This window comes from Heliangelus exortis, chromosome 20 (assembly GCF_036169615.1).
Source record: "Heliangelus exortis chromosome 20, bHelExo1.hap1, whole genome shotgun sequence".
Classification (NCBI taxonomy): domain Eukaryota; kingdom Metazoa; phylum Chordata; class Aves; order Apodiformes; family Trochilidae; genus Heliangelus; species Heliangelus exortis.
In genome coordinates this window covers 10,896,422-10,920,753 of record NC_092441.1, presented here as the reverse complement: position 1 = coordinate 10,920,753, position 24,332 = coordinate 10,896,422, and the positions used below count along the sequence as shown (strand labels likewise).

Genomic DNA, 24,332 nt, shown 5'->3' with positions numbered 1-24,332 from the left:
ACCATACAGATGTCTGAAGGGAAAGAGAGGATATTGCTTAGGTGTCCTTTTTTCTTTTAACATAGCCATAATTCAAACTCAGCCTGTTTTCCAAAAACACTGAAGTATTAATTTGTTAGTGAGCATGAACACACACAGACTGCTGCTTCCTGGAATTGCCAGAATTCTGTATTCTAAAAAAAAATGCAACATATTTGTACTTTTCAAACATCCCACAAAACCCTAGTCAGTATAAGGGATACAATTGCTTTGCTACCAGGTTCTAAAAATACTGGAAGCATTCTTTTTTGAAAAAGATATTTTCTTACATGCCCTTAGCTTGACAGTTCTATTGGTCTTAAGTCGGGCTATTGGTCTTTTCTATTGGACTCAAGTTGTGCCAGGGGAGGTTTAGGTTGGACATGAGAAAGAATTTCTTTCTGGAGAGGGTGATCAGGCATTGGAATGGGCTGCCCAGGGAAGGGGTGGATTCTCCATCCCTGGAGATCTTTCAAAAGAGCCTGGATGTGGCACTCAGTGCCATGGGCTGGGAACCACGGGGGGAGTGGATCAAGGGTTGGACTTGATGAGCTCTGAGGTCCCTTCCAACCCAACCCATTCTAGGATTCTATGATTCTAACTCATTAATTCTCTTCCTGAAAATTTATTAGAGTTCAGTTTGGCTTTGGTTTGGGTTTTTTCACAATTACAAAATAATGCAAGGTGTAACAGGTTTTTGTTCTGTTTTTTTTCATTGTTTATTCTATGACTGAATCCCAAATTTTCTATAGGTACTCAGTGCCAATTCAGAAAACAACCTTGCTGTGACTCCACAATCCAACTGAAACCATTCTCATGACCCCCAGTGAAATTCTGAATCTCAGTGAGAGGATGAAGCAGTGTAACAGAGCACAGGTGCAATTTTCAAGAGTTTAAGCAACTTAAAGTATAAAACCAACTGAAATTAAAATTTAGATAGTTAAAGCATACTATTTAGTTAAACTACACAACTTATTTTGGAAAGTTAACCTGCATTTCAAAAGGGATTACACCTTTTAAGATTGCACTGTTTCACACAACTGGACCTTCAGAGGAGAAAATACCAATTGTATTTATATGTTAGATAAAACTTTCTCTTAAGGGGCTTTTGGAATTGTATTTTTATGTGTAATTGATGAATTCATATTCCAGGGCCTCTGCAACCCCAGAGTCTAATTGTAGATTCAAAATGATACTGAATCTCCAGTGTTCTCATAATTAACTGGTTATATGAAATCTTAAATCTTGTTAAGGTATTCTTTAAAGAGTGAGACAGGAAAAGGGTTTTATTGGTTTTAGGGCTGGAAAGGATGAAGCAACAACTATTTACAACCTTTGTTCATATGGGCTTTTAGTGTCTTTGGCAAGAGTTGGAGATTACTCACAAAACACCTGAAGGATTTTCAAGGAAAAGTGTAGCAAGGGGTTTAACTAGCCTCCTTTTACTGTTATTAATTTAGAATAAAATGAGAACTGCCCTAAACTACTTACTGCAAATTTTATTTTCTCAGTCTCCAGCAGCAAAATCCTTTGATTAGCACTTTGAGAAGTGAGCTCTTTTAATTACTTCCACATATCTTTGCCAAGAACTATGAAACATTAGGATATCTTTTCAGCTTCAGTTCTGACTGAGACGGAGAAACTTTGGATCTCACTTTTGAAGAGCTAGGAAGTTACAATGGAAATCATAATGAGCCTGAACAACTAAATAAATACCTAGTGCTTACCTACAGATAACACTAAACTAGCTATCTATAAGCTAGGCCTCTGCTCTCACTTAGGATGATAGGAGTCCCTTTCTGAAGCTATTTATCTTTGTTGCTTATTGAGAAAACCTCTGAGCCTCAGATAACGTGTCAGACTTAGTGGATAAAGTTTGATTACAAGTATTAAGGATAAGACTGACTGCATTTTAGCAGCAGCTGTCTGCAGTACATTTGCAAAATGAGTCCTATCTGACATGTGCAACTGTATCTGGCCTGTGAGCTTGCTAAATGTCTGACACAGTACCCAGTAATTAATGGGTTAATGCTCAATGCAGTATTTCAGTATCAAACTAAAGCATACTGGAATATTTGCAAGTGTAACCTTGAGAGAAGCAAAATACTGTTGTGGCCTGCAACCCTGCCAAAGCAAAGGTTATCTAAAGGTCAGCTGGAAAGAACTTGAGGATCCAGTTAATTAGAACCACAGTCAGTGCTAGCATCCTGGGCCATGAAGGTTGTTCCTCACTGAAGGAGAGGTAGCTTACACAGAAAAATGACAAAAACCCAACCAATATTCTTTTTCTCTTGTCCTTTTTATCAGCTTTGCAGTGACATCTTTAAACTGTCATTATGTTTGCTGAACAGGATATGAAGAACTGAATGAGTCACCTGCAGAAACAGATGACAAATGTAACCCAGAGCTGGAGAGGTGTTCTACCTTAATACCAATTTCTATTTTGGCTTGACACTAAAACAAAACCTAGAAAACACCCAAATAAAACAACCCCAACACCTAAGATGGTAAGACACTGCTACAAAAACAACATAGTCTATTTTTCATGTAATATCTCATAAATGTACCAGATAAGCTCATCCCTTGGGGCTTATTTTATAATTCTCATAATTTTGCAGACAGAAAGGTACAATAGTTGCTAGTAAGTTGGTGGAATCCTTTGTTTTGTTTTGTGTCTTTTCTTAAATGTGTGTGTGGTCTGCAGGCCACTACATTATTCAAGTTTATAAATGCATTTGTCATTTTGTCTTCCTGTCCATATTTTTAAGAAAACATGTTCAGTAATAAAATGAATGCTCCACGTTGAAAAGAAACAACCATTTGACATTAGCCCTAAGGCCTTTATATAGCAAAAAGTTATTACACAAAAGAATATGATATAAAGTTATTAAACTCAGACAAATCTCTCTAGAGAAATATCTGTCATTGCCAAATACAAGTACCCCCCCCCCCATTTTCAGTTGATTGTAAACATAGAGAGTTATGTACCACAGCTCCTTTACCCCACATTACACTCCTCTTTTTTAAGCAATCAGGCTTTTTTAAAAGGGAGCCAGAGTACAGCTACTCCTCATGGTACAAACCAAGTTGATCAACATCTGATAGGACCTGTCCTTAGGAACTAAAATACACACATCTGAATAAACATGGACAAGGTACTTTTAGTATTACACCATCCAAATGAAGAACTATTCTACTACCTCGGGTACCTGGCTGTATGGTTACCCAGCTCTGTATGGTGTGTCTGGTCTATTGCTGTGCTCTGTCATCAAGAAGCAGGAACAGGGGTGCAAATGTCACACTAGATACACCCCACACAGGCTCAATAATGCAACCCAGCACTGCAAACCAAATATTGTGATTTCTCCAATTTATGTTAGCCATCAGCTAGTACTTTAACAACAAAATAACTTAAGAGAATTTTGCTACATTATGTTAGAAGAAACAATGAGGTATATGAAAGAGAAGAAAGTGGGTTGGCACATGTGTTACCCACTCACCTTTCTCCTATTAGCTGGTGACAAACTTCTGTAGAGCTTTCTGCCTTGCTTGCCAGCATTCCAAATGGTGAATGATGTCCAGGAGCTCAGGACTCTGTCTTCAAGAAACCTGACTCGGTGATTCCAGATGGTTTCCCTGGAGAGTTAGAAAAAGGGTGGATTTTGACCCCTAAAGCATGATGATACAGCTATATGCATGTGTACATACTCACATCCAGATGATTTAAAGGTTTTGAAATCTTATTCAGCAGTGACACAAATGTGACTGTGCCTTTATTTGATGCCTTTTATAAGAAATAGCATTTCTAGAAACAAAGAGCAGTGGAACATTTTTTCCTTTCTTTGGTATTTTTTTGGAAGAAGTGGTATGCCTCATAAAACTTCTTAAGAAAAAAAAGAAATCTGTTAGATGTCTGTGTCCAATTACACCTTATGTCTTCATGTTTGTAATAAGTTCCACAAGAGGATTTAAGCCAAGCTGTTGAGGTAAACAACTATAAGGCTAACACCAAACAGTGTGCTGGCCTTGGAAACAGCAACAAGGGAACATCTAACATTCTTAACATCTTTAAATACTGAAGACCTGTTGTGATCTTCAACAAGTTCAAGATAAGTACTTGGAAAGAAAAGACATCTTCAAGGAAAGCATTTTGTCTATGGACCATTCCTCCCAGCTGTCACTTCCCATCCCTTCCTATCAGGTATGGTTCCAGAACAGCAATTCCCACCCTGTAACATCATATTTAAGACTACATGGGTTACAACACCTAATATTTTAACAATAGGTATTCTGTGATTTATTTGTGCTGGTCCTTCACATCCCTGAGTTATGGTCTGAAATACATGCAGCCCTTATAGAATTAATACACATGGATTCCTGCTGGGATTGTTAGTTAGCTCCAGAGAGCTCACTTCACTTCAGAGTGTGATTTTTGAGCAGAGCCAAATCCTGCTTAGCACTTCATCATTGATTGAGGTGTGATAACTTGGAAAGAACTTCACACACAAATAAATGTACCCAAGAAGAACAGCTACTCTATATAAAATTTCCATGCTGTATTAAGGACTATGGCTGTGCACCAGCACTTCAGCTAATGGAACAACAAAAAAAAATCTTGGATTTGATTGCAAATCTCTTCTAATGCAAGCACAAGCTGCATTCCTGCTGCAAAGCTTTAGCTGCTGCTGGCATCCTTTGACACTTGCTTTTTTCTGTGTTCATTAGAACTTACTATATTCCCAGAAGGAAAGTTAAAGGAAAGAAATATGAAGGTCAAGTATTTTTCCAGGATCATTTTACTGGAAATTTTAGAGCTTTTGCTAGCTTCCTAAAAGGGAAGATTATTGCTTTGCACGTAAATGGAAAGGTTTTAAGACTGATCTTACTTTGAAATGTGACTTCAGAAGGATAAAACTACATTACATCCCAGAGGTACTTCAGAGTGTGTTCTGTTGACTTGAGTGACACAGACAAGTTTCTTTTCCACTTGAGTTTGAAAAAGAAAAAAACCAACATCCTCATATTGCATGTGCCCTTTTAAATAAAAATTTTAAATTAAATCAGATGCCTTGCAGTCTTGAGTTAACCTTGAAATATTTTTAACAGTGCAAGCTGAGATCATCAGATAAACACAGAATTATGGGGAGAATTTGTGACTGAGCTGCAGAGTGACAATCAGAGACTTCATCTTTGTGAAACCCTGCTCAGCACAAACTATAGAACTTACAGCTTGAGGCACAAGAAAGTTTACAAAGTGACAAGAGGGAGAGTTTCAGTTATCCCCTTCAGGTTTCCAGTTCACCTCATCTGCCACATTTTTTGATGTTTCCAGAGTAGATAACTGGGATTCCTGTCTGGAGGGAGAATGAGTGTCGTTTTCCCATCCTCTAAGAGCCAGTGCAGGTGCAACAGATGGAACTGTAGCAATGTGCAAGGGATGAGTAAAGAAAATGCCTGAAACAATCTAGAAGCTGCACAAACCACTGCTCAGAGACAATTCTCACAGCTATTTCCAGACTTTGCATTATTATGCATTCATTGCCACCAGCAAAACCAGGAGGGGTGTTGTTACCCTGCATTATCCCAAACCCAGGCTGGTTATCCTACCCATGGCAGAAAGGATTGGAGCTGTTTCTAGGTAGCTTTTAGTATAATTTCCTAGCCTGCATTCATTTAAGATTTTTGTTGGGATACAAATTCTTCTGACTGTTGAAATTTGTTCCAGCATCCTAATACTCTTCTCCTTGACCCACATTCTTGAAGTACATAATTTTTTTCCATTTCTTCCATTTTCTTCTCACTTCTTCACAAAAGAAATTTCAGAAGTATACATTTTTCTACTTGGAAAATCATTCTTGAGCCTTAAGTCATCTTCCTAGGATCTCATTTGCCTCAGCCCCAATACCCATCAGTTATGTAGTGTGGAAGGAAGAAGAGAAGCCAAAATTGTGCAGGATTCGTGCACTGGGTGAGAACGACTATGAAGTGTGTTCCTCAGTCCCAAGTAGTTATTACCATACCATCCACCCAAGTAATGTAACAATGGACCTCTGTTAAAATATGTGGTGACCTCCTGACTGAATACAGGAGTCAAGAAACATCTGCTCCAGTCCTATTTTGAAATGAAAGATAATGTGACAATAAAAGCTATATGATTTAATGTCTGAGCTCAGTTAAACCTCTCCATATTGTTTGACTGCCTTTCCCCTCCTTCCCCCACTGAGGCTCCGTAAGTGAATTAACAGAGCAAAGACAGATGTACAAGCACTTGAGAAATGCACAAATACAAGTTCAATGTCCAAAGCAGTACTGGAATTTTAGGCATTGATTACCATCCACAGTAATACTATAAATCCATAAATCTGACCTTTTCTATATAGGTTGGTCCCACGTGCTACTCGGATAACAGCAGGCAGGAAGAGACAACGACCTCTTCCAGTGGATTTTTATTCATGGTAGGATGAGAGTTCTGTATCAGAGGTGAATCTCAACCTGATAGATAATCCAGAGCTAGAAGAACAGAGAACTTTCTAATCAGAGAGTTGAAAGAACTGATTCTTGATAGCTGGTTTTGTACACGAAATTCAAGGTCCTCATGGGAAATTCAGAAATGAATCCCATTTGAACCTTGACCATACTGGGGAGGATGTTGTCATTGTTGTTCTGTTGAACTTCATGTGAACTTATTAATCACTGGACAATATCATCCCCCTGAGTTATTACATTTGCACTGTTAATAGGTTCTATTAATATCTGAGTTCATCTTCAGGTCATGGGTCATTAACTGAGGCAGGGTTTGCATTGTGGCCTATTTTTCATGAAAGGCTTATTAAGACAGACAGAGACTATCAATGCTAATACCATTTATTTTTCAGGAATCTAATGAGGTCATTAGTTTCTAAGTTTAATTGAAGTGCCAAATGCAAGCAGAAAAGATAAAAATGCAGTTGACCTCATCTTTCTTTCAGCTACACAGGAATATGCTCCAGTGTTCCTCTTGCCTGCCTATTTCTGGATGCCTGTGTTTTTGCAGGAAATGAAGCAGGCACTCCTGTGTCACCAGTGACACCAGACCCATGCCTCAGAGCACCTCTAAAACAACCAAATGTGTGTCTCAGACTAAGGGCCTGTTCTCCTTTGCTCTCGATGACACAGGAAGCTTCTAGTGCCTGAAACCAGATGGTTTCAATACATGATGTAATTTTGGTTATTTCTGCACAAGCAGCTCTTACAGTATTATTATACTTGGTCTGCATGCACAGCATATGAAATTACTGTAAGCCTCTTAAGTACACTGCACATTTTCTGCACAAAAGGGAATTGCTGAATCTCAGACAGAAGGTACAAACCTTATTTTCTGCACATCTGAGGTTTCTCTTGACCAAAAGCTTGTAAATTGCTACAGAGATTTGCTCCCTGCCCCAACTGCCCATCTTCAGGAGCAACAGTACCTAAAGACAAATACAATGTTTGACTGCTCATCTCCTTCCAAGATGATTTTTATCTTGCAACAAAGTACATTGTTTTATATAGAGTTCCCTTTTCTCCCCTTTGGCAAAATATACGACTTAAACAACGTTTTATTATACACCAAGCTTTCTGACTCCAGTATTTCTCACTTTAAAGCCAGCTCTGATACTGCATCAAATCAGTGTAACACAGCTGTGCAGCACCAAGTACACACAGCCCTAGGATAATGAGATAAAATCATTTGGATCTGAAAGGTACAACATGTGGGGTTTTGCCACGTAAATTCCTGACTGGAGTTTCTCAAAACACAAATGGCTCATGCACAGTTAGCAGGAAAGGCTCTCAATGAAATTACACTGAGAATGTTTATATTTCTGTATGCACCCAGAGAAATCTGAATATAGACCCTGTACCTCATTCAGATACTGTCACACACCCAAAGCATTTACTAACACAGTCTGGTGCCTCCAGAGTAAGGGAGAATGAAAACAAGATCTTGTTTCCTGCATCACAGACACCTTAACCTCTAGATATTTATTCCAAAAGGATACTCATCCCAGGAAATTACCAAAAATCTTTAGTTTTTAGAATTATATATACTAAATAAAAATAACTAAACGTAAATTTCCAAGTAATTTTATAAATACTTTAGGAAGTTTCAAAATGCAAAGTCAGGCATTTTTTCCCTGAATAAAAATTTCTCACATAAACTGAAATCATCCCATAATAGGCTACAAGTGACTCCTTTCTTTCCTGAAATGATTGACTCATGCAGCTTTGTATAAACAAGTCCTATTAACCAGCTCTATTTTAAAAAACTCAAGTTAGGCTTAAACTGCTAAGAAAATATATATATATTAAAAAAACCCAACTTTCCTACAAGCATAATTTTGATTTCCAACAAGCTATGAATCTGGTTGGTGAGTTACTACTTCCAAATCCAGGTCTGGGCTATCTGGACTCAAAGACAACACAAGACAGTGGTGAAAGGCAAAATGCCACTGCTCAAACCCTACAAATAAATAAAAAGAGAGACTTCTAGAAAAGGTATAGCATGCATTAAGTCAGGTGGGGTGACAAAAAGGTAAATTAGGAAAGAGCCAACTTTAATGATAGTTAAACCCTTGTGAAGAGTCCATCAGCCTCTTTTTGCACAGCAAACACCCATCTGCAGAAGGAAATCCTGCTCAGCCCTTTGCACCAGGGCAACACAGAGGGGAACAAGAGGAGCTGTGACACAACCTCACTGGGATGTCCACGAAGTCTCCCTAAGAGCAGCAGCAGCAGAAAGCCCAGAGGAAGCCCAGTTAGCCTGGATTCTTCCAGTGAGACCAGAAAGGTGCCAATTTGGAGATCCAACTGCACATCTGAAAGAGCTTACAGCTTATTTCCACATTCTCCCAGGGTGCTGTAATTCAGGGTGCTTGTGCCACACAGCCTTATTGATCTGAATAAGCAACAGCTTGCAGTAAACTCAAAACAAACTCATTTCCAAGAATAAGATGTTTTCCCACAGATACAGGCAACAGACTTTCAAGAGTCCTAGCATCCCATGATGTGTGGCTGAAAAGTTTGGAACTAACTGCCAAAATGTTCATATGCTACAAGAGAAAACAAAACACATTTAAACAACAGTAAAAAGGAAAATAATTTACCTCACATTTGTTTGCAAACCCCAAATAAGTATAAATATATGCATCTATAAAAATCTACAGTGACATTAATCACTATTAATGTGCTATTTAGGGTACTATTAGTATTATGTTGTAGTACTAATACTAATTTTATAGTAATAATATATAATATGTATATATAATACTAATTATATAGTACTACTAATAATATACTACTAGTATAGTAATAGTAATATACTATTAGCATTTAGCATACTACAGTATTTACTGTAATAATAGAGATATACAGCTAAAATGCACATTAAAAGGTTACATTTACCAGTCAGTTCTACTGAGCCATACAAATAGGACTGACTGAAAACTGTATTTATATCATTAACCAGTAAGAAATCAGTTTACTTCATTACCACTGTGATTCTGGTGTGGAACTCCTAAAGGAGAGTAAAACTTGTATGATTTTTCATTAATGTCAATGCAGAAAAGAAATAAACTCCTTGGCTCAGCTTGCAGGACTTCTGATCATAAAGAACACCTTTGACAGCCAAAATGAACCAGCATAAGAATCAGCAAGAGAAATCTAACATTTTCTTTAGGGCCAGACCAGCCCTGTAAAACCAGGAGACACCAGCTTATGAGGAAGCACCTGAGTTAATTGCTCTTACACATCCTCAGGTATTTTTAAAATCTCATTATCTGATTTAGATGGCCTGGACCTCTGAAAACATGAAAATAATATATGTAAATGCAGCACATTATCAGATGGAAGGCTTAAGATTTATTATTTTTCTCAAAAGAATGTTTTTGCTGGTATTACAAGTTTCTGCTTCAAAAATTCAGGCAATTCATTTTTAAAATAGAGGTTTAAAATGAAAAAAATATCTTTCTTACATTATGGTTCACAGGGAAAACAAATGAGAGAATAAAAACTTCACAAATTAAAAATCCTAGTTAAAAAACCCACTAAAATTTTACCACTGGGATGGATTTCAAACATGTTCCTGCAATTGCATTCAAAGTATCAGAGATTACTGCTTCACTGCTTGCCTTTGCCATGCTCAGCAGATGAGATACATAATCACATAATTGTCATCTGCTTTGAGGGTAGGAAACTCAGATGCTTTAGATAACCAGAGAGGTTATTCAGGCAGGTTGCAGGATCTCATGTGATCAGTTACAAAGCCTCAGCTGAAGGAATGGTAACTGCAAGTGGAGAAAACACCACTGCAGAAAATGCAGTCTCCAAAGTGTGTCATTGCTCTCAAAATACCTATTGTGAAATTATTTCAAAAACAGTTGCAAAGAGGAATATTAGTCAAATGTTAAAACGTGCCCACCCCATCCCTGTCATTAACACAGGTACAACAACTCTGTAGGGGCAACAGCACCTGAATCAAAGATTTCAATTCATAATTTCAATTGCAGCATTAGAGTATCTTACTCAAAAGTAAATTATGGTGAGAACAAACAGAAAACAAGAGCCCTCCACCACCAGAAGAGGATTCTGCCAACATATTATCCTGTGCTTGCTTTTTAGATTTTATCAATCAAACAAACAAACAATTAGACACAACTAAGTAATTATTTTGCTGTGTGATGTCTTGAAGAGATCAAGCATTTTTGCTGTCAGTCATCCAAGATTAAGCTAATTTTTAAGTTCTAACAAAAATATCCAACTTACTCCAGGATGGAATGAGTTGCAGCCTGGGGATGGTAACGGTACAGCAGGAGGCACTGGTTTACTCGGAAGACTTGGCCACCCTTTTGGATGTGTTTATAAAAAAACAACAAATCTTCTGGAACACCCTGGAAGAGAAGCAGTTACTTTAGACTGGGAAATGACCATTGTTCATAGCTACATCTGAAGAAACATTTTGCTTTTCTGCCAAATTAATGAGGTCTGAAATAATTTTATTCATATTATTTCTGTACATCTCCGTGAAGTTATCCAAGGGGTCATTATATCTGGAGAAAAGATAAAGGTATTAAAAAAAGCAGACAGCTCTATTAAAAAATCAAGTACATCTGACCACAAGGACAGAAGTGAAAAATAAATGTCACCTCATTTTGATAGGGACACAAAGCTTGGTACAGGTTAGTCCCAAGTGAGAGAAACTTGCAACTTTTTTCCATGACACATCATAGCACGTGAGAGAATAAACCCATCTGGAAAGACACAGCCTTATAATGAGGGTGAAAAAGCAGCATCTATTTACATTTTGCCATACATACAACTTCTTGAAATATGGCTAGAAGACGTACATTTTTTTATGTTTAAATACAGATTTTTCTTTCCTTCAGCCCATTGTTTAAAAAGCCACACAATTTTACCAGGCCAGAGATCTCTGACATATAAAACTAGGTGGGCTAAATAAAATACTTAAGTGTGGCATCAATAAAAAGCTGAATGATAACGTGACAATGAAAATGAAAAGAAGGGAAAGCTACTGGAATAATTTCTTTCTGTAGGCTCTACCATACACATAACTAACAGGGGCATAAACCTCAACCTCAACTTGAGATACTCTTTCAAAACAGAGAAATAAGAGGAGCACAAGTTAAAAAAATAAAATTGCATTTTTTCCCCATTACCACAGCTTCTGAGTTTCTTTCATAATTAAGAATAGGAGTCTCTCTAATTAAAGTGCTGGACACAAAATCCCTCTGTGGTTTCTTCTGGCCTTCTAGTTACAAGAGCAATACAGTTCAGTGACTCTTTCTCATACCCACCAGACTGAACAGCTGAGGGGGTGGGTGGAGAGGAAGAGAAATGAGACAAAAAAAGCTTTGAATCCTGGAAAACCAACTCAAAACACTGAACTGAACATATGCATCTCGGGAAGAATCAGAACCAAACCAAGATCCAGAATTCATGATATGATACATTGATTTAAGACACTGAATTGGGCCAAACTCCCAAAGTCTGAGTCCAACAGATTCTGATCTGTCTGCTTGCTAGGGGCAGCTTATCTGTAGCTATTGTTTGTCTTTGCAGGTATCTGTCTGACTTCCACTTTAAGACCTGTGATCCAGAAGAAAACTTTCAGAGAGTTTCATACAACTTATGCTTTATATGAACCTACTCTGAAAGCCACAAAATAAATCTGGGGAAAGCTGGAGTAGCAGACAGCAACTACAGTCATCAAGAAGTTAGGAAAAACACAAACTGAAATTCTTTTTTATCTTGTAGCCCTTTCTGTGTACTTCTTATTCTGGACTATCACGAAAATACTGAGAGTCAGCAGCAAAGCTTAAACCTTTTCCCCTTTTCCAGGCACACATTACATTGTCAGGCCAGGCACAAATTTTGTAGCACATATCAGCTTACTGCAGCAGTCATGTTTTGGTTCAGATACTTGATTACATCACATTAGGTATCTGCATTTCATTTCTGGATAAGCATTTATATAAGATAACCATTCATACATATATTAAAAAAGAGTTAGGGCAAAAAAATAAAAGGATCTTTCAAAATGCTCTTTGATTCTGAGTGTTCTTTTGCTTTACTTTAACTGGGAGAAATACTTTAAAATAAATTGACTCAGGCTGAGGAATGAGCAGGTGCCCTGTACTGCTCAGCAGTGATTCTCACATTACAAAGCACAGCACTGCCAGGCGCTTTCAGAGGAGGAAAGATGTTGACTGGTGTTACAGATCCTGCAGGGATGGGACTTCCTAGTGCATGGAATTTTGTTGCAATACAAGAGATTCTTCTCAGCTGAGACAGATTATTGGATCCAGATGGCATTTTAAACACCAGGAATCTTTGTCCATCAGCAGCTTTCAATGAGACAGCTATTTAACCACTAAATGGAATATTATAATGTAATTTTTGAAAATCAATATTCACAGCTGAAGTATCAATTCACAGTCCAGCATTTCAGCAATACACTACTGCAGGAATAGTTTTTGGCATTAATAAATACAATTACCTTGCATGTTTACATATTACTGGACTGCATACAGAATTTTCCACATCAGATACCCCAGCCCCAGATGCTCTGCTGCAAGAAGGGGTAAACTCCTTGGCTTGCCTCACTCAAGGTGTGCTCAGCAGCTCCTGGTTACTATTCCTAGTGAAAAGCACAGCCTGCTCCTCCTCTGTCCAACCAGCAGGCTCTGGCCACATCCAAAATCACTGCTAGCTTTAACCAGGCAGCAACATCAGGGGAAGAGTTGGACAGAATAAGCCAAATTGCTGTAATTCCTCAGGGGAGCCTAAAATTGGCAAATGGAAAGAATGAGTGAAAAAGGAAATCACTTTTGATTCCATACTAACCTGTTTCTTACAGGACTTTGGAAAGAATTTGCTTTGTTGCTATTTTAAACTCACCCATTTCATACTACACATTTTAGAACATTCATTAAAAAAGAAAAACATTCAAGTATTAATACTGTGTGAAAAGCAGCTCAAGAGGTGTATATTACAACACCTAAGATCAAACAGGAAAAAAATTTCTAAACTCAGAGACATTTAGCAACAAAGCAGAGATGTTGAATTAAAAAAAAAAAAATTAAAAAAAAAAAATCAAAGCACTCTTGTTTTTTGTTTGAAAAATAAAATACTTATACCAACAGCTGCTCAATAGCATTTTTCTAAGTCTTTAGCTACATCTTGGACTTAGAGAAATGAGACACACAGAGGGTCTGGTTGCATGCAAGTCACAAAAGACACCCGGGGGTAAAGGAAGCACTCTTGCCTCTAACAAATACTGATCTGTCAGGCATTAAACTCTCTTACTCACCAACATATGCAGTGCAAAGTGTGCTTCTAATAATAATAATGAGCTGCTGTAAGTTAAAAATAAATTAGAAATTGCAACTCTTCTCCAATTTAAAGGTGAGAAAACAAAAGTAATTATGGGGAATAATCCATTCTTTATTCTTTCTCTAAAGACAGATTTTGTATTAAATGTGAATTTATATTTTTTTTTATTATGAACTTCTCATTGAAATTACTTATTGCAAGGAGAAATTATAATTGAAAACACTCCTTACTTTAACCTCCTTTAGGAGAGTCCCCAGCAGTATGCAAGCAGACTAACCACAAGCTAACTCCATATTAAATAGCTATTAATAGTTTCTCCTCAGGATTACCCAAGATATTCTTAAGCCTCTCTTTCTGCAGATTTGTCACTTCATTCTTTGGCTCCCATAAAAATCATGCCTTTACAGAATGTTTCTTTGGTTATAAGACATGAATACTGTAACACTTCATTGTTTGGGAAACAACAAGTTAGAGGAAGCTTCAAGAGATTGTTTGCATCCAAAATGTATTGGCACAGAGAACTTCAGTTACAGATGAAAGGAAGGCAAATGGAAGGGAAGAGGTAAATCCTAAATTATATTTAATAACAGATTAGCACAAAGTGTCATTTGACATGGGGTATGGGGTGATTTTTCAAATGGCTTATAGAGTGTAATTAATCATTGACTCCATCACATTTGTTTCCTTTTTTGATCAAATACAGATCTCTGTTCAGCTTTAACTATACCAAGCTGCTGACATTAGTGCCTGGGTTTTCAGATTTTCTCCCAGAGGTCCCTAATAGATTCTTTGACAGATTGACCATATTCAGTTCATGTTCAAAACCAACAAACTCCTACTTGGCCTTGTACCTTTCAGGCACTACTGTAACTTCTTGCCTTTCTGGAGGGAATGACATTTGTGTGCTCTGGCAGAGAAAAACAGGAAAAATGGGAAGAGGCATTAGTTAGCACCTAATAGCCTACACAGTTATCTTAGAGCTTTCCAGCATTTGGTCTCCTGTGAACCAAAGGATATTTTGACACCCTCTCAATTCATGTTTTTTGTGACCTTTTATCACAAAAATAGATCAAAAGGGATCTGCAGACACTTTGCTTGGAGCCACAGTTTGTATTCAGAAAGGCAATGTGGTTTATAACTTGCTATTCCATCTGGGGCTCATTAAGAATATTTTCCCCTTGTTTACACTTTGAGATTAGTTTAGAACTTTAAGGCTGTCACACACTTCAAAAGGAAGGTTAAATGCAGAGGTGACAGGAAATTTGGGGCCAAGTTGAGGTAAAATTCTAGAGAGAGAAACAAGTGTGGCATATTACAATTGTGATGTCAAGAATAATAGTGCTTGAATCAAGCCAGGATGCTACAACTCATCACCTTAGCAATGCCCACTGGTACAGCTCTGCCTGTGATTTCTGTGAGCACTTCTCTGAAGTCACAAGCTGGGTTACTTTAGCTCAGTGCCACTGCACACGAGGGACAAGAGCAGAAGGACAGAATGTCAAAGGAGACAGATAAGGTGCCTTCCCAGTGATCTCCATTTGGGCATTAACAGAACATCTGTTGTCCACTTTGGTAGAAGTATGCAAGGCCAGAACAATACAAAATGTTGAGTTTGGATGCACACAGGAAGGGCTCAGCCAAAGGTCTGAAGCAGTAACTTTCACATACACCAAGTTCCCTGCTTTAACAGAGATGTAACTCTGACATCTGCTTCTCATATTATACAAGACCAAATGCATTTTTCCCTCAGCAGAACTTTGTGACACTTTTGGATACAGTTATGACTTTCCTACAATGGTGTTGGCAGTTAGAAGACACCAAAAAGCACAAGAGCTAAACCCAGCATGGGGATAATGTCACACACAGACTTTCAAGTGTGACTTGTGAAGGGTTTAGGAAAGTTCTCCTACTTCTTTAAATAATGAAGCACTGTGCTGCTTATCTGAAGCAGGTGGGTAAGAGGAAGATCACTTCTCTTCAGTTTCGAAAAAAATCAAGTCAGCTCATGGGTCACATGACTCTCTTCCTGGCAGTGGAGAGAAGTTAAAACACAAGCTTGTGACCACTTTTATTGTACTCAGTACTACTATACTCAGCACACCATCAGAGCTTGCTAAAATCAACTATTTTTAAATACCTCAGAGGTTGCATAAATAATGTCTCTACCATTTCATTTAAGCAGTGCATAAAGCAAACCTGTCAGGCTCTTGCCACCATTTCTGAAGAGACTCTTTAGGATTTTGCACAGACGTTGCTACAGTGACTACATAAAAAGAATTAATTTTATATACTTATATATAAATTTTACATATTTCTATTCTATCAATCCACCCATACTATTAACATAAAACATCAAACCACAATTTTTTCCATGGAAGAATTATCTTCCATTTGTTCTAAGGACTGAAATATGAAGAACAGGTGTTCAGACTTAATTCCAAATGAGAAATGCAGCTTTTTGGCATGGAAACAGTTTAACAAATGGAGGCGGCTGAAATGTGGAGATTTGTTGGCCTGTTTCTATGTTTACTTGTGGCAATATGACACCTAAGGCTGCACTGCTAAATACCATCCCCAAAATGGAGATAGAAGTGATGAAATTAACAGTCAGAACATAGAAACACAGATAAGATCTGTAAGAGGACTCAGTACTAGTTTATAACAGCTCCACTGATACACAGACAAAATCTTTCTTTGCCTCAAAAGAATTATTTTCAAATGAAAACGAATGCATTAGATCAACATTAAATACTTTACTGTGATAAATGCCAAAAGATTTAGGATTTCATTTTGTGTCCTCTAAACCCACATAAGACAAAAGTTGGATTTTACTGCTTATGTTCATTGCTTTGTTCTGATCAGTCATCACCCTTGTTTGCAGGGCATTATTTTGAAGGCACTCTGTGTGGACCCAAGTTTGAGTTTTGACATGCTGAACACTTCACAATGGAGACAAACAAAAAGTTTAACTCATCACTGGTAAATTTTAAAACTAGAAGGACATATCATGCATTGCAGCTGAAAAATCATTAGGATTAAGATTGTCAGTATATTACATCTGAATAAGCAAAGCCTCCCCCAGAAGAAAAAAAAACAACAAAAAAAGAACAAAGAGAAAAATAAGCAAATCAAAACTAAAAGCAAAATTGCAGAACAATGGTCTGTTTAACTTAACCTCTTGAACTTTATCATTAGCCTTGCTGTTCTATTGTTGGTACTATGTTTTAGAGTGCTTGCTTGCTTTTTTTGAGCTTACTAACAATGCTCAAGAAGCTAAGTCAAACATTCTTCAGAGAATGAAAATACAATAATAGGGAATAATAATAAAAAAGGGATAAAGAGCATGGGTCAGTGAATGTGGATTGTACTGGGAGTCACACAACATTCCCAGCTCTCCTACTCACCCACCACGTAATTAGGGGCAAATCTTTTCACTGTCTAAACTGTTCTGTTCTCTATTTGCCATCCCTTTAAATTATAATTTTGTTGGCAGCCCGAAGAATAATATTTGCATATCCTCATACACACACACACATGTGTTTATGTCTGTACACAGACTGCATGGCAAAGGAGGGCTCCATTTAGAGGCTCTAATACAGTGCAGTTCAAATAAGTGATCAGGAAATAGCCTTTGCAGTTATTTTTTTTAGAGTATTATTAAATGCAGGATTTAAAAAAAAAAATTCAGAACCACCCACTCCAGCCCTAAAATTCTCCAATTCCACTTGAAATCCAAAATACAGAACATATCCAAATGCACCTGAATGTGTCTGTTTGCCAGCATGTTTCTAATCCTACCACAATAAATATTGCCAACAGACATGACAGGGTTTTATTCCATTAACTTGCCTAACAGTGAGCCTAAAGGAATCAAATTTTACTCACAAAGGTAATCTATAATAAAAAAGCCACCCAACTCTAGTGGGGATACACTTCTCAGACAAGAGTCATTTCATTTATCCTCTCAGTTCTGATCTTTTAGGAAAAGCTACTTAACATCTTCCTGGGACAAGCCTGAGCACTAAGACTGAGGAGTGGATATGATAAAAGTGATAAATGAGATTTAATGATAGAATTTTTGTGGCACATTGTGTAATCTCCTCTCCTCCTTTCTTCATCTTAAGGATAAAAATCTTGGCTCTTAGCAGAATGTGTTACAATCTCTTTGCCATCTTGCACCTTTCTTCCTACAATCTCTTTCATCAAATCTACCTCATTTTTCAGAGGTGGTTCAGAATGGAACTAGAAGCTGACTTTTGTCAGGTACGTTCTTCAATCACAAGAGTAACCCCAAAACAACTGCACTTGGTTTATGATGGGTTTTATTTCATAAATATATATATATATATATATATATGTATATACTATTTATAACAGTATGACCCAAATTGTTTTATATCTCAGTTTTTACAGATATCCCTTTGCACAGAGCACCTTAATAACAGGTACAGGGCTTTCAGAAGCTGCTATACAAAGGGATGGTTCCTGGACTACATATCTGTAGCACTCACCTTTCCACCCTCATCAAATTTTCCCACGTGAAAAAACCATTCCCGAGAGCAGAACCAGGTTGGCATGATCACTGTAGGCCCATGGGAGGTAAACACCTAGGGAAAGGTGAAAAGAAGTCTTAATCAAAGGCAAAACCAGCATCCTGCAAATACTTGTGCCTATACTTAACCTTCATCAATTTTAAGTATTGAGAAATGCAAGCACTTGTAATTCAGCTTGTGCTTGGTGTTCAAACTGCAGTTCAAACGAGCACCATTGGCACATCACAGCCCCAAAAATTCATCTACTGCTTGCTGCATATTCCATGAACTCTTCTATCATGAGCTGCAACACATGAAGAGCACTTCAAACTTCATCTCAAATTCAGAGATGTCTGGAAATGGCACTTTTAGGAATAAAGACAATGTTGGCATTGAAGGGAAAGAATTGAGAAGAACCTTAAAAGTTCAAGTTCTTAAATCTAACTCTACAATTGCTGTGCATTAATATTTCATTTTATATTCTTTATGAATATATTTAGTAGGAACTTTCATTGATCTTTTATTTCTGTCAAAGTCAATTAAGTCTTAACCAAGCTTGGACAAAAGACAAGTAAGATGCAATTTATTTTAAATACTACCAGAGCACTGTGGATTTGCTACCCAGTGGTACATACCTTAAGAGGTTGGAAAGAAAAGGCAATAGGGACTGAGAAGGGAGTGGCTATAAATATCATCCTCTTGACCAGTGACAGCCAAGAACTATACAAATTGGTCTTTGCAGATTTAAGCAACCTTGTTGTAAACACAATGGTGAAGTAAACCAGAATCTGGATTATGGAAGGTAAACTGGCCCTTTCTTTTCTTACAAGACCAAGTTCCTATCCAAACAAGAGACTGAACTTGTCAAACAGAATGTTCAAAATTAAGACAGGGACTGTGCCTGCTTCCAAGAGCAACACAGGAAAGAAAGCACAGCCTGGTCTTCAAAGGCAGAATAAAGAAACCTCGCAGTTACTGCCAGTGATGAAAATGCTGATCTTATCAGCAGTTGATTTCCTAGCATGCTGTAGTGGTAATATTAATATTCTTGTATAGTTCTAATGTTTAAAAATGTTTCCATTAATGTAAATTGTCACATGCAGCTTAGCAGTTATATTTTAAAGGTGTACCTCTTGATTTCCAACTGGTTGTAGTTCCTAAAACTCTTATGTCTGGCAGCCTCAATTTTCACAGATAAACCTGAATTTTAAACCCAAATTTTACACACTCAATTCCGTACAGACACTTAAGCCAACTCTCCAAGCAAATGAGATTAGAGATCTAATCAAAATTCAACAGGTGATCTACTCCCACTTTTGTCCTGGCATGAACCATCTGACCAAACACAAGCATCACTTTAAGGTGAAACACCCTGCATGTTAACTCCTGGAATATAACAGAACTTCACTGTCACCAAAGAGGTCCTGGAGTGACCCACCTCAGTACAGACACCTATATTTTAGTCAGAATAATCCTAATATCAATAGCTATGATTTAAGACGTTAGCAGCTTGTTCATAACTGAGATACACTGGTTTCAGGAGTGCTAAGTGTCAAAAACTCCCCCCCAAAAGTCAGTGAGAGCTGAAGGAGTCAAAACAATCCTAGAAAAGCAGAGCAGAGATGATCAGTCCCTGCAGGGTTATTAGCTCCATACTAATTACAAAGGCAGTTGAGTATGGCCCGAGCAGAACAATGACCAAACAGTAATCCCAAAAGAAAACAACAGTAGGGAGAAAAGCCAGGCTCGAATGCATTGCATTTAATCTCATTTCTGAATGAAAGAAAATCTTCAAAAGAAAGTCTTGAGCTGTTTGGAATATGTGAAATGCATTTGGAGAACCTAGGATGTGATTTCCTCAGTGCAGGCAGGTTTGCCAGAGAACAAAAATGCACTTAATTGTAAAGAAATAGCTCAATGGAATTAATCATGTGCAAAGAGCATGCATGCCAAGTGGTTTAAAAAATCTGTGTTCCAGTGATGTGTACATGCAAGTGAAACCAAATAGAGCAAATGTGAAACACTGAAAAAAGAAAAAAATCCATGAAAACATCATTACATTAACAGAGATGATATGACTGTGATTAAACAGGAGATGATCACACACTGCCTACACCACTGCTACCTTCCCTAAACCAAAAGCTCTCTGTCCATCTCAGAAAAAACAGTACAGAAGAATCACACAGACAAAACTGCTGCTGGTGATGGACTGGCTGGATTGCCACCTATCATTTCAGGGTCTTCTTCAATAAATTACTTAAACCTGGAACAGCAAACCAGCGAGTGCTCAAGGAATTGGTAATGATGCTTTTTCTATGTGAATATTTATAATGCAGTGTCAAAATAAACTTCAAGAAATTTAAACTGGTGCTGCTGCCACCATGGAGTAATTTATGCCACCTCACCCCATGCTGTGCTAACAATAACATTCATGAAGTTGAAATGCTTTTTTTTTGTTAACTTAGTTTTCAGCTGGATATCATCCCTGATTCAATAACCACAAACCACACCACTGTGTGGTGTTACCACAAAGGAGGATATAGGAAACCAAGGCACCAAACACAAAGACCACTTTTTTCAGCAGCAGTACAGATAGCCCATAAATAATCTTTAGCCTGATAGGGGAAACTGTAAACTCCAAGTCTGTATTTACAGTACATCTACATTAATTTCAGAGCTTTCCCACTCATTCTGCCACTGGGTATGCAACCATGGCAGGCTGCTGGCTCAGTAGCTGTATCTGCTTTTCTATCTGGTGTTCCTTTACAAATCTTGTTTCTTTTCTGTAACAGCTCACAAGACTCTACAGACAGCTCCTCCTTCAGAACAGAGCTGCAGAATATTTGCATCACTGCAGATACCATCAGAAGACCCATGGGTAACAGCAGGGTTATAGAAGTGATCTCTCTCACCAGCCTTCCATACAAATACACCCCAAAGATCAAATCCATGTGCAAGTTGTAGTAATAGTAATCTGTGTTTGGTACATTCACCTACACAGCCACATAGGACTGACAGTTAATTTTTCTGAAACATATCTAAGGCTGAATCCTATCCAAAGGTGCAACTGGGCAAGAGTTTATAAGAGAACACCCATGTAACATGGAATTACATGATTTCTGGAGTGCCAGGAATATAGATAAATAGAATTCTAGTTATGTAGGCTATATAATAACACTAGAAAGTGTTTGCTTTCAGATACAGGCTCTTTCCCTGAAAGCCTAGAAGGTTAACAAAGACTTAAATGTTACTACATGAAAAACTGTTTCTTGCTTTTTGTTTTGTCTTTTTATGCAGACAGGAAAAAATATGTTCATTACAACATTTCTGATCTATTTTAATATTTCCAGCATCATACTTAACTTTTGAGGGACATAGTGCACGGGTGCCATACAATTCCCTGCTCCCCTACAGCCCAACACCTCCAGTTTCCATGCTGTAAGCAGGAGAGAAATGTGAGGAAAGCTGGGAAAGCAATAGTGCTGGGAGAAAAAAGTTGAATTTGTTTGAACTGCTGTAACAAAACTCCTGTGTCCCTCCCTCAGTTTATTAAATTCTTACTGCTTTTCACTGGGCCATTCACTTTATGAAAAACACAACATTCCTTTTTATAGCTATTTGACCTTTATACCAAAACACAACATTCTATACAAACAGTATTCCCTGTACTGTAGGAAATTTTCCTATCAAGTCTCTACCCTGTTGGATGTGAAACCAGCATCTGAAATGAGCAAGGTGTGTGCTGCCACGGCATCACACCATGTGCCTACAGCAGTGCCACAAGGAATGGAATGCAGGGTAAAAACTCCTTGTATCAGGCTGCTCTCTACCTACCCTTTTTTTTTTTTTTTCATCTGCTGCTGAAAGGAAATCTCATAACAAATGTTATGAAGGTAAATATACTAACTATGGCTTTATAGTCTAATACACATGAATTGAATTAGCTGTGGTTTTGCTTTATGTGAGCTAGCCCATGCCAACCTCATTGTGCTGGATAATTGAAAGCTGACTATACTGCTGAATATCTTTTTTTTTTTTCTTTTTTGGAGTTGAATGCTCCCAGTAAAAGCCAATAGCAAGCCCCATTCTTCCAGTGTTTTTCAGAGCTTTTATCTACTAATGAGGATGAATTAACCTACTGCTGAAACCAAAAGAATAGATGCATGCAAAGGGAATAGCCTGTATGATTTTAGCATGTTTTACATCCTTTTTTCTTCTCTGTAAGCTGCTAAAAGTGGTCTTTGTAACATCCATGCCTAACAAGTCTCTCTAATTCTTGGAGAGTTTCCAGTATTTAAAGAGTCAAGTATTTACAATGGAAGAATTACTCCATCCAGTAAAATGAAGCTTTCTGTACCAAGAGGTTGTCTACTTGGCTTGCTGTTTATGCTGTGCTTTTACCACAAAAGAAGGAAAACAATATACTTAAAGTCATATTTGCAGATACTAAATAGTGGTTAGAACAAACAAGAAGTCTGCTAAGAAGCAGCACTGACCAGTGCTCATGTAATAAGTCTTAAAAATTATCTTTCTGTTTGTCTTTCGAGCTGGTCCTTTGGTATTTTCACAAGATGAAGACTGAATGGGTCTTTTAGATTTTTGGAACAATACTCAAATGAAGGTCACATAACTGAACTATGCTGAATTAATAAGAACTATATATGTTTATTCAGTGATTTTCACAACAAAGATCTATGAAAAATGAAAGGTAACACAAATGTCCCTTTTGCAGTGATAGGACAACTCTACAGAGTTCCAAAATCTGTAGTGTTCAGAACTTCCACAGGATCAGCAAACTTGCTGCATTTATTTCTATAAAATGGTATTTCTTTTGTGTGTTTTCCTGCTATAGGCTTGTAACATTTAGAGGAGGTAAAAAGAGAAATATTATATCAGAGATTAGACTCCAGATTCTGATTATTTAACAACTGCAGTAGCAGAATGTTTTCTTTAGGAAATCAAAGCAAACTTTACCCTAAAGCTCTCCCTTATGTCTTCCATCATATCACAAGTATCAAAGTAACAAATCCATTTAAGTGCCCCAAGAGAGATGAATTTGCATTCTGTATCAGTTCGAAATTGTGAATATGAGAACAAAGAAAAGAGAGGAAATTAAAAAAATAAAAATCAGCTATTTCATTTTTTTAGAAAAATAAACTTCACTGCTAGTGCAAAAGCCTGTAACGCAACACATTTCAGTGAGGGGCGAGGGTGGGGGATTAAACTCAAATGCCTTAATTCTAACCTTCTGCACACTGTTTCCAGTCTTTTACCCTACAATACACCTTCCCTGAAGGATACATACAGAGGAGAGAAAAAAACCAAACCAATCCAGGTTCTCAGTAGTTTTTACACACACATACATTTTTGATAATGAAAGGCACCTAATTCATGTCAAGAACCCAGCAACCTTTAACAACAGTTTGTTTTTCAGCAGTGCCAGAAGACAAAACTGGAAAGATCCCAACCAATTCTGAAAACACACAGAAATAAAAATTAAGTGCCCATCAATTTGTAAAAGTCTGAGAAAAAACAGAGCTGAGAGAACTACAAAGCTTTTCCCTCCTGTCAGCATTCTCTGGTTCCAGCCTCCCAAGGAACTTGTTGATGGGTTTATATGTGGGATTTGGTTTTGTCAGTTCTTTCACAGTCTGGTCAACATTTCCTTTTTTTGGGGACTGCCTGCTCTATAAGCAAAGCTCTCATAGCATGAGTAGTTTGAAGGTCATACCACATCTCTGAAATTTGGCTCTAAGCATGCATCAGTCCTGACATTTATTCCTACCTTGAAGTCTGTCTGAACTTGACATTCTTGTCACTGGTTTGAATTAGATACTCTTCAGCCAGCCAGTCAATCTATTCAGCATGTTAAAATATTTTCACAGTCTCAAGAATTCAGTGGTAGGATAGAAG

The 24,332-nt window shown here is 37.6% G+C and overlaps 1 protein-coding gene across 8 annotated transcripts in view; it reads right to left on the bottom strand.

Moving 5' to 3' along the window:
* The window catches only part of B3GNTL1 (UDP-GlcNAc:betaGal beta-1,3-N-acetylglucosaminyltransferase like 1), a 107,165-nt gene that overhangs the window by 21,208 nt on the left and 61,625 nt on the right, over positions 1–24,332 (bottom strand). For all 8 annotated transcript variants that reach the window (XR_011729938.1, XR_011729937.1, XR_011729934.1 and 5 more), the window contains 3 exons: positions 18,399–18,494; positions 10,801–10,925; positions 3,519–3,654 (listed from right to left, as the gene is read on the bottom strand). Coding sequence is in view for 1 of the 8 variants with exons in the window: in XM_071764223.1 (XP_071620324.1) it covers positions 3,519–3,654; positions 10,801–10,925; positions 18,399–18,494 (357 nt within the window). In the remaining 7 variants the exon portion in view is untranslated. The remainder of the gene's footprint in view (positions 1–3,518; positions 3,655–10,800; positions 10,926–18,398; positions 18,495–24,332) is intronic.